This window comes from Microtus ochrogaster, unplaced genomic scaffold, assembly GCF_000317375.1.
Source record: "Microtus ochrogaster isolate Prairie Vole_2 unplaced genomic scaffold, MicOch1.0 UNK28, whole genome shotgun sequence".
Classification (NCBI taxonomy): domain Eukaryota; kingdom Metazoa; phylum Chordata; class Mammalia; order Rodentia; family Cricetidae; genus Microtus; species Microtus ochrogaster.
Genome location: NW_004949126.1, coordinates 601,665 through 613,312, shown reverse-complemented (window position 1 = coordinate 613,312; position 11,648 = coordinate 601,665). Strand labels below are relative to the sequence as shown.

Below are 11,648 nucleotides of genomic sequence, written 5' to 3'. Positions count from 1 at the left end.
TTTTTTTTACATGTTTTCTTATTTGGAAATAAAATAATCTTTGAAAAACAATAACTGAAAACACACAAGCACACACAAACACACACACTAAAGCAACATCACAGTAAAGATAACTTTGAAAAGAAGTAGCAGATACATTGTTCAATTTTTCTGTATTGTGTGCAGAAAAATCTAAAAAATCATTAAGAATGCAAACAAAGATTGATTCAATACAATCTTGTCTTGAGATTCACAAACTTCACAGATTGACTTTTGTGGTTCACATTACTAGTAAGAAAACTTTCCTGTTTAAATAAGAATCGTTCTTACCTGCTAATGAAGACATATTGATGATGACGCCACCTTCACCTCCATTTTGCTTACTCATGTAATCCAAACCAAGGTAGGTTCCACCAATAACAGAAACCTAATCCAGAAACAAAGATGGCAAAAGTGATCACAGCTATTAGCCTTTATCATATGTTTGCATACGAAACACAGTGATCACTCAGGTACATAAGGAGATCTGCAAGTATAATCAGTGAGCGTTTTTGCACGCTTTGAAGTTTTAATTGATCCTGATTTGCATTTTTGCCTTCCTAACATTAGTGTAGGTTATCATATTTCTACATAATTTCACCAAACTTAGTTGGGCATATCTACTTCTGGGCATGCAGCCTACCAGTTACGGGAAGTGAGACCTGGGGATGGAAAAATGGAGGTGGAGGTGAAGAATGGGATCTCGTTGTTGTTCTTAAGAAATGGCTATATTATTTCCTTAATGTTTCTTGGTAAGTATTCAGTCACTGTAAAGCATACTAGCAGCATGAAAATGAAATCTGAATGAAACACGGCAGGTTGGTAAGATGAAAGTGTCTAGTCTGTGATAGGAGCACTGATCTACACTATCAGATAATGCTGAGCCCTTCAGTTTGGGGAGATCACACACCTCTTTTCTAGCTCTAGTTTGAGTGCGTATTTTCTGTTACTTGGACACAGTCTTTTGATATATTGTCTACTTAACGTTACTCCACACTGCTGATGGCTTCATTCTGATCGTCTACTCTTTTCCTGCTCACCTCCTCCGGGGGAAACACTTTCTACTTTTCTGCTAGCCTTTAAGAAATTACTACTCTGTAAATTAACTTAAGAGAAAACCGGTCGTACGTTTCTCCTCTTATTTCTCTAAACTCTTCTCTGTTTCAGCTTAAGCATTTCAAAAATGAAGATTCACTTTGGACAGTTCAATTCTCACTTTATCTGTGCTTTATAGAAAAAGGTCAACAGGCCATGAATCTGCAGCAAAGAGTTCATATTCATGTTTGCTTTCTTTCCATTTTAAAAAGAACTTTCTTAGCAAGTGTTCATGGGAACTCCTTTTCCTAGTAGTATTTCTAGAATAACAAGGAAACAAAAATAAGTCAAAATTCTATTCGTTTAAGCATTTTTTTCCAGTTAAGTGAGAACATAAATAATTTATCACAATTGCCTTCTACACAAATAAAGAAAACCTTACTGGATTATATAAAAAAGAAACAATTATATACATGACTGAAATAAGTTAGATTCTGTTAGTTTCTGCCCAATTCTTCAGCAGGCCTGATTAAGGTTCTAGTTTATATACACCACTGTATGCTTTTATTCAGGTATTTAAAGTTTTGTTGACATTCTGCATCTGTGTTTCCAAAGTCTGCAAGATATGGAATGTACAAAAGTTTAAGCTTTAATTTTAAAATATATATTGATTTTGTTTTCTGTGTATGAATGTCTGTCTACAAGTATGGATGTGCACCTGTGTGTCTCTGGTGTTTTTGAAGGTAAAGGGAAAGTATTAGATTTTTGGGACTGGAGTTACTGGAGTCACCCTGTGGGTGCTGGGAACCAAACTAATACCCTCTGCCAGAGCAGTCAATGCTCCTATCTGTTGAACTATTTCTCCAGCTTCTAGTTTTAAAGTTCTAAAAAGCAAGATTAATTTTTGTATTTTTTGTGGACAGGGATATTTTTCTCAACCATCTGAGTTAAAGAACTGAACAACTCTTTAAGTGAAAGTGTTGATGAAAGAAGCTTGAAGTGTTAACTAATGTATTGTTTTATACAAATGATATTTTCATTTTTTTACTATAACAATATTTTCCTTGTTCCAGATTTCACACACTACCCCCTACCATAAACTTTTACAAAAAAATTATAGAATAAAATATTTCATGGTTTTGAGCAATGCTTATATATCTTGTATATTAGATCATTGAATCAAGCATCTAAATAAAATTATATTACATTTCAGGATGAAGCAGAATATAATTTGGGTCTGTGGTATTATTTAAGATACATTGTGAATGTAGTTAAAATTCTGTTCTTGACTTCAAGAAAAAAATTCTCTAACTTCAAAAGGAGAAAAGAGAAATTCTTTAACTGTTGAAAAATGATCAAATGAGCATGTTCAATTCAATACTTTTGGTAGTGAATAGTCAACTTTGTATATAATACTAAAATTGTAATTCAAACTTATTCCAAGTGTTAGAATTTTTTGCTAATTGCTGTGTTCTGTAACTTACATCCACTCTTTTCAATTCTTCTCTACTGGGATTAATTCTCTAGTAACAAAGACATCTAGACAGGTGATAAGATCTTAATTGTTGGTTTCCCTTCTTATCAGGTACTGCATATTTCTATAGCACACATACACGGTGTACATACATGCCCACTCAGAGAGAGAGATACACCTGTATTTTTCACCACTAAAATGCCCAATCTATCATTTCTCCATTTCCGTTATCTCATTTTCCCCCACTCTGCAGTACTCCCTAGGTTATGGTTCTTACACTACATTGTAATGAGAGTATTTTGGCATCTAAATCATGTGATTTTGCTTTTTAGAGTCCTGGATATTTTTTCCAAACCAGTTCCTGAAGAACATTAATAAAGAATATTAATTTTCTGAAATCTCCTTCACTGTTTAACATTTCATATCTAAGATTTTAGTGGTTTCTTGTTTTAGAGTTAAATATTATGTCTCCTACTTAGATGGAGATACTTATAATTTAGCAAACTCTTCCTAATATACTTCAACTAGAACATTCATTGTTACAAGGCATCAATGGGCACCAAATAGTTATCTCATTTTCCTGAATATCCTTTGTAGCCAACAAAAGGAAACACATTAACAATGCTTTTTTAAGGTAGCCTAAAGAGAGGGGGGATGGGGGGGGTAATTCACCAGTTAATGAGACAATGTATTTTTCCCCTCCCTGAATTTTTACCCCAAGTACAGCACCTTCTAGGAACTATGAGGTTCTGTTTGGGTCTGCCCATGTTTCTGAGTTCTGACTCAGATAGGAGTAACTTTCCTTTTTAAATCTCTCTCTTTTTTTTTTTTTTTAATGCTGGACAGGGTCTTGTATGCTTTGTGTAATACTTTTGGATTTTTCACTCTTTTTTTTTTCTGATGTTACTCTCCCCACTGTGTCTTTTGTCTGTCTTATGGCTGACCTTTATGTAGGCTTAACTCAAACAGCATGCTTTTGTCTTTCTCTTAAGCTCTCATTGATGGCTCCACAATAAATTTATTTTAAATCAGTAACACTTCTGCCTATTTGCTCAACTCATCTCCCATTAGAGGGACAATAAAACAGAAGAATCCACTTCATATAAAAAGGAGATCATGGACAAATATATATTCTGATACCTAGAGGAGAAATATACTTTATTGAATGTCTTTGTCTTAACACTGAGCTCATTCTTCACACAAATTGTGTTCTATTTAAGCTTAAAGGTCCTTAGAGGTAGGAAGTTTAGCTTCTTTCACAACTCAAGATCAGAGATATAAATAAAAAGTCCATAAATTGTTAGATTCAGAACTGAACTTTAGGCTTGACTAATTCCAAATATTCACCCCATTTTTCCCTAGAGAAAATCAGTAGTCAACTAGTATTTCTAGAAAGAAAATCATCAACAGCTTTACATTTTGCTTTTTATTTGAATATACTAAAAGATTTAATATCTGTTAATTATATATGAAGGTTAGATTGCATTTCTTATCTGAATGGAGATGAATTATGTATGTTTATTAAAGTTTCAATTTATGTTAAAAGAATCACATTTTAGTATTATTGTACCAATGTTCAAAGCAAATCCACATACCTGCCTACCAAAGTTATTCCAAATTTGTAAAGTAGCCAAATGTCAAGTACAGCACCGATTCCCTGTGGGAGAATATACAGGACTGTTTTATGAGTTTCTTCCTAGGGTTAAAAACAGGAAATATATGGGAATGAAGAAAGGGTTCATCTGTTAAGAGTACATTTTTTGTTTTGTTTTTTTCCCAAGGACTGAGTTCAGAGTTCATACATGCTAAACAGATATTATCCTATTGCCATATACCTCATCCTCAGTGTATCCTCCTTCTCTATTGATCTGTTATTGTGGATCTATTTCCTATCATTGACCTATTGCCCGATTCATCATTTGTGATTTTGCAATCACTCATTCAATCTAAAATATTCCTGGTGAGCTCTGAGGGGTTGCGAATGACCTTGCCCTTGCCTTCAGATAAAGGGAGAAGCTCAAAAATGGCTTTCAGGACAATAGAACGGCACTTTTCCTGTGTAGGAAGACTGATGAGATCAGCAAGGTAAAGGATAAGAAAAGGGTAATCATGGTTAGTAACGAAAGTGCAAGGACACATGAGATGGTGTGGCAAGTCACCAAAGACTAAAACAGAGATGCACGCACCACTACTATGTTATAATTTGCACAAGACTCTTGGTACTTCTGAGTAAGAACACAAAAAGTAACTTTCTGCCTTCAAGGAACTTACTTGTGCTAGCATAAATTATACATCTAAAAACATACACCTAGTAAAATTATCCAGTAGAGAGTTTTATGAGATTAGTGGAAATATGCTGGGTGGGATCTCTGAGGACGATGCATTGGGGTTGGAGGTACATGACAATGGTTTAATATCTGTTTGATATATATCAACTGTCCTTAGGAAAACAACACAAAACAACAACCTGCTCTTAACAGCTGAGCCATCTCTCCAGCCCCGTCTAGTTCCTATTTTAAAACTTATCATCCCCTAGAAAGAAACTCATGAAACAGCCGTCTATATTCTCATACGTGAAGCCAGTGCTGTTCTTGACATTTGGCTGCTTTGCAAACTTGTAATAACTTGACCCAGGGCATGGTGGCCCTGTATAAAATCCATCTGACATTTTGTTTTAGCTACACACTTCTTATGTTTTGTTTTTGTTCTTGTTTTCTTGCAATGCCGGGGAAAGCTTTGGGTTTTATTGAACCTCAGTTGCATTATGCTGAGGATAGAATGTCATAACCTACCCACTTGTACAACATCGGGTCAATTGAAAACCTCATTTTAAAATTTTACCCATAGTTTGCTTCAGATATAACTGATCTTCAAATGTGTATATCAGACACAAGGGCATGCATGTCAAACACACACACACAAACACACACACAACACACACACACACATACACATACACACTTTCTCATTCATGCACACCACCTGAATTACTGAATTACATGCCGAAAGTCTTATTAATGAGAAAGTTCAATTGTCTATTTAACCTTGTTTTCTGATCTATTTCCAGAACTTAAGGTTTGTTTTTCAAATAAGTAAGTTTGAGTCAGGGTTTGGCAATCTCAACTTGTGAAGGACCAGACACAAATATTTTTAGCATTTTGCAAGCCATAAGGTTTTTGTCACAACATTCAGTTTGCCATTACTGCAAAAAAACTAGACACAGAAATACATGTCAATGTCTTCGGGGTTATATCTTAATAAAACTTTAAATGTACTGAAATATCAGTTTCGCTTATTCATGCGTTTCAGGTATTAATGAGCTGTATTTTTTGCCTCTAATATTAAAAAAAATGCTTCCTTAATAACAAATATCAAATAGCTTCATATTTATGAAAATATTATTTGCTAGCTTTTGCTAACTTATACTTTTCTATACAGAAAGTCATAAGTATTGTTATATGAATATAATTATAACATTATTATTATGTATAAAGAAGAGGTATTAAATAATTGCAGTGAATAAATGAGCCCCATAAAGCTTACCAAATTAATTTGCAGTGTCTTTTCCCAGTTTTTCTCATTGTTTACTCCTGCATTGTTGACCAAAATATCCAATCTTCCAAAATGGTCTACGACTTTTCTAAAAGTATCTAATAAAAAAAGAGATGGATGTTTTAATTTTCCATATCTGTCTTTACATAACTTCCTATGAGAGGACATGGATTTTATTGATTTTACTTTATTATTTTACTCTATTTTATTGTTGTACCACAGGTTAATTTTAGGACCCCACAGCCTAGACACTAAATTATATCCCTATCATCTTTTGACTTTTGATTTTGAGTCAGGGTCTCACGACATTACCTAGATTGTCCTTAAACTTGAAACCCTCATGCATTAGCTTTCATAGCTGAAATTACAGGCTGGCCCCACCAGGTTTGGTTGGATGTTTAAATCTACTTGCCCACTTTGTAAGAATTACACTCATGATCTGGTTCTCAGTAAAGTGGTCTATAGACCAATTTTGTCAGCTAGAGTTACCCAAATATTAGAAGCATAGTAGAGTTATTGCATGGCTGCTAAATCAGAATCTGACTTCAACATATCCTTAGGTGATTTAAATTCATATTAATGTTCTATAATCATTAAATTGATGGAGTAAATGTTAGAGAAGTGAGCATCCCAAACTAAGAGCTCTCTTGAGGTCAGTTTGGGCAGCTAGTATCTTTCTCTCCTTAAGACATAATCATAACTCGTTAGCGTAGACGATAAATATACATTCTTTATATATGTTTGCAGAAAGGGTCAAATCTAGGGCCTACACACTATGGAAAAGTGATCTACCATAGGAATTACACCCCTAGCCCCTCAAATAACCCCATTGAATAAGCCATATTGCATATACGAAGCATTAAACTAACTCGAGTACTCATGCATTTCAATCCATATTTGAGGAATCTTTGACGACCTAGTGAGTAGAAGCCTACTTTGTGTTCTGTGGACTTCATCATGTTAGTGCTACCTTCATGTTTCTGCTTCAACTTCCCTCTCATTAGTATCGCTACTTTTCATTATGGCTTTGTACAAAACTGTGTTCCATTGGGAGGGAAACTTTGCATAGATCACAAGACCAGAATCTCACTCATTGCATTGTTTAACCTCACATCCAGGTCTTGTCAACCCTCTTTAGCCAGTTCAAAGTTGGCTTTACCACCGTAGTGTTGGGAAACTCATACTTCTTAAAGCATAATTTTTTTATACAGCTCTATAGATTTAACGAGTTCCATGGTCACTTTCTTTCTACCTCTATTACTTCAGACTGTAGACAACAACCGTGTTGTCTTTGTTCTTTCACGTGGCAGAAATGTATTTCCAGGCCTGCAAGTGAACATGTAGATTTCTTTAAATGGGCAGATCATCCCAAATTTTATCTGGACAAAAATAAGTTTTTAGAGTTATTGACAACCATCACATATTCTGGGAGAGACAGCTGACATGAAGTTGATCGCTAAACACATTGTCAAAGTTTCTGCATAGGCATCATTTTATGCTCATTGGGCCAAACTGAAAAACAACAAAAGTAATAACAATAAAACAAAATTTTTACATTTTAGTCGAATTTTAAAACCACTTTTAAGTCCTAAATTGGTTCCAGAAAAGGTCAAGGAATATGAATCTGCCCTGTACCCCCTCTGTCCTAGGTTTCATGATCACGTCTCTACAGAGACAGCCCCACTTTGTAGGAAATTATCAAACACACATGTCTGATTCTTCTATAACTTTTCTTCCCCCCTAGTTGCCATTGCTCTGCTTTTCTCAAAGTGCCCTGTGCCATCTGCTTTTTAATGAATCACTGAGATCCTGGCTCACATGACTTAAAAGTTTTGCACTGCTGACATTTACATGTTATGATACTCTTTGTAATTCATCTAACTTTCTGTGCTGTTTCCAACTGTTAATATGTACAATAACATGTCTATATTGTATCCAAGAACCCTTTCAACTCTGTAATTTTACAATGTATCTAAACAGTCTTTTTTTTTTTTTTTCCAAGACAAGGTTTCTCTGTGTCTTTGGAGCCTGTCCTGGAACTAGCTCTTGTAGACCAGTCTGACCTCAGAGGCACAGAGATCTGCCTGCCTCTGCCTCCCATGTGCTGGGATTAAAGGCATCATGTGCCACCACTGCCCAGCGTATCTACACAGTTTTAACAGTCGTGGGCAGCATTATGTTCTGATGTTGTGAGAATCACTGCCACCCTTTCATTTTATGCCTGTATGGCTTAAACAACAGGTAGACTTCTGATGATTGACAAGCCTGAGTTTTCTTCACAACTACGTATGCTTAAGGAATATGTTCATTGTCATGGTACTCACTTTAACTACTGGCAAAATAACTGACATTAAATGTCATGTGTGAAGCCGTACAAATTATCTGTACCAGTCCCTATACCAGCAGTATGAGTGCTGGGTCTTCTTTAAGCCTAAATGCCATTAATATGTTATCAATAAAACTATCCTCTGGCAATGCATGCTCCATTATGATGCTCTTAATAAATTGCTCTACTTATGGCATGTTACCTATTGCCTAACACCATTTTCATATTTTAATGACATTCTCTTTATCCGGTTTCCCTTATCTTTAGATTCACAGTCTTCTAAAGATCAGTCCATTTTCTTCACAGGCTATACTAAGATTGAAGAAACCTAAGACCTTAGTATCCCTTTAATAGAAAGTCTAGAGTGAACCTGGTGGAAGTTCACTGACTTCTGGATTAAAAATGTGCCTACCAACTTCCTTCATTCCTTTGAAGAACACCTCGTGAAACACCAACACTTTTTTTTCTATTTTTTTTTTGTCCCGTGAAATTTTCTTTATGAAAATTCTTTGAGCCCTCTATACAGCCAGTGTATATTGCTGACGCCGGTATTCTTCCTGATACTTCACAAGTCTATTTTAAGAGATCACAGAAAAACAGGAAAACATTGGGGAAAGGCGTGAGGGTTTTTTCTTCTTTAATTCTAACACCACACAGTTACTATTTTAAGAACCATCTTGTGTGTGTGTGTGGGGGGGAGGGCGACCCAGAGAAAATATCTGGCTAAAAGCATTTGGTTTGCCTGTGACCCTGACCCTTGAACTAGTACTCTGAAGTGTTTAAGAGAAAGGCAAGCCACAAATGCTTGTCATTGACTCTGTATCGTCCAGTTTTCTGGGACCTCTTGCCACAGTTCCTCAGCCTGTCCCCACACTGAGTAATTACTGTAGCAGCACTGTCTTCGAATACACAAAAGACATTTGATTACATTATGCGCTGCCAAGTAACTAAAATAAAAGGATTTCTTAGGCAGTCCTGTCTTCCCTTCGTTTTTATGGCTATTGGATTGTCAGAAAGAAACATAACAGTCCAAACTATCCAATGGAGCTAGAAGGTCGCAGCTTCTCCCAAGAGAGCGATGCTGGCGCTCAGCCTCGTTGGTTCTTACCTGGTTGTCTTCAGGTCGCTGCTTGCTCAGGGCGTGTTCCCTCCCGAGTCTATGGATTGATTTCCCATGTCTTACCTCTCAGTTGTTCCTGGTCAGCCACATCACACTGGACGAACAGCGTCTTCTGAGGTTCGAACTGCTCATCCAGGGCAGCTTTACACTTTACACCTGCCTCGAGATTCCAGTCCACCAACGCTACCTACGAAGAAGAAGAGAGAGGGAGCAGGTCTTGTGTGCAGCTCCTGCCACCGAGTCGCAGACGCTCAAGCGATGAATAAACAAGACACTCCCTTCTTAGACCTCAGCGAGCGCTCATCCAAGTTCGGGTTCTCTGCCAGTGGCGTTGGAGGTCTGCTAGCGAGCCTGGGGTTTTGCACTCTCGGGGCTCCAGCGTGCCGGTGGATAGAGAAGTCCTTACCTTGGCGCCATGGTGCAGCAGAGCCTCGGCGAAGGCCCTGCCGATGCCCTGCGCTGCACCGGTCACCAGAGCCACTTTGCCGTTCACGTGCATGGTGGGTCGCTTCTCCGCGGGTGGTGGGCGAGCTCCGCTTCTCTGCTCCGCTACCGCTTTTATGGTCCCCTCCGCGCGCCTGTGCAGCGGCGCTGGGAGCTAGCTCTCTTGCCAGTGGGCGGGGATGAAACTATCAAACCAGAGCCAAGGAAACCTTCAATGTGTCACCTGCCCCGGAGCTCCGGGTCGTCCCGAGGTGATTTTTGCCTTCTAGGCTTTCAGCTGTTGCCTATTCCCCTCCCGGATTTACTCTCAAGTCTCTGGTTGCTTGATGGTGTTTAGCTGACAGAGGAAACACAGAAAGGAAGGAAGAAAAAGTTTCTTAAAAAGTTTCTTTGACTACTCAAAGGCTAATCCTATAGGAGAGCAGAGGAACGGCTGGGGAAATTGCATTGCTCCTCCGACCCTCAACAAATATTAAGCAAGCAAAGGAACGAACAAAAAAAAAAAATTAGGACCGATGTTGAGAGAGAGCGAAGGGGAGAGAGAAAGAGGGAGGGAAAGAGAGAGAGAAAGAGGGAGGGAGGGAGGGAGGGAGGGAGGGAGGGAGGGAGGGAGAGAGAGAGAGAGAGAGAGAATTAAAGTTTTTGCATAACCTCTCATCTCATAAATGGATACTGTTGTAGGGTAGACGTGAACGATGGTCACTGTTTGCTTTTATTTTGTACAAATATTGGGCATGAGAGTTTAATTTTGCTCTGACCCCCCAAAAAACCTAAATCACATTTCAGCGCTAGAGTTTTAAGAATCTTCTCCGTGTTCTTGTTTCCAATCAGTGCCAACTGTGTGTCTTGTGGCATGGTCCACAGTCATGCCTTCGCCTAGACTGTCGGCGTGGCTGGTAGTTGTGGATTTGATGGAAGCTTACTCATTGCTCTGTCCTAGCCTGCGAGGCTAGGTATCTAGATTTGGGATGGAGGTTCCCCCAGCCGAAAAGGAATTGGAGCACTGGCTGTGTGCCAGGATGCCTGTCCCTGGACTCAGCTTCTCCCTTTCTCCTTTTCACAGCGGCAGGCTTCACAGTGCATTCGGCCAGTTGAATTTATTGGCATTCATTTTCATAAACACAGAAATCTGAGCACTCCGGGCAAGCCGAGATTAACAGCAGAATGAATTCTTTGTGTACTTTGCCTGCTTATAGAGGAAACCTTCGGGAATGTTCCTGGTTCCTCAGGGAAGTCTTTGGGGCGGCTGCCGTAATTCGAGTTGGTGTTGAGCCAACTTGTTTCAAAGTTGCCTTGAAACTAGATCTTGGGGAAAAAAAAGTTAAGAAAGAGTATAGAAAGATATTTATATTTCAGCATCGTACTGAGAAGGGGAAGTGGAAGAACTATATTTATTTTTTTTTCTTTATTCTTGAGAATTCTACACATGTACACAAGGAAACATGACCACCTCTATCCATTTGCTGCCCACATGGGTCCTCATAGCCCACCAACCCCTCCTCTTATTTTCCAAGCAACTCAGTAAGTTCAGTTAGTACTGCCCATATCTGCATGGATGTGAGACCAGGCTTTGACACATAGGAAACTCACCAGTGAGCACACGAGGGCTCATGTTGAAGGGCAAAGCAGAGACAAAAAATAATAATTAATAATAATAATAATAAATAACAGAAAACCAA

The 11,648-nt window shown here is 38.1% G+C and overlaps 1 protein-coding gene across 1 annotated transcript in view; it reads right to left on the bottom strand.

Annotated features, from left to right (window-relative positions):
* Hpgd (15-hydroxyprostaglandin dehydrogenase) overlaps positions 1-10,101 on the bottom strand; it is a 25,857-nt gene extending 15,756 nt beyond the window's left edge. The window contains exons 1-4 of the mRNA XM_005368080.3: positions 9,932-10,101; positions 9,589-9,712; positions 6,071-6,177; positions 310-406 (exon numbers count right to left, since the gene is read on the bottom strand). Of these exons, the coding sequence (XP_005368137.1) occupies positions 310-406; positions 6,071-6,177; positions 9,589-9,712; positions 9,932-10,024 (421 nt within the window). The 5' untranslated portion in view covers positions 10,025-10,101. The remainder of the gene's footprint in view (positions 1-309; positions 407-6,070; positions 6,178-9,588; positions 9,713-9,931) is intronic.
* Positions 10,102-11,648: the final 1,547 nt, after the last annotated feature.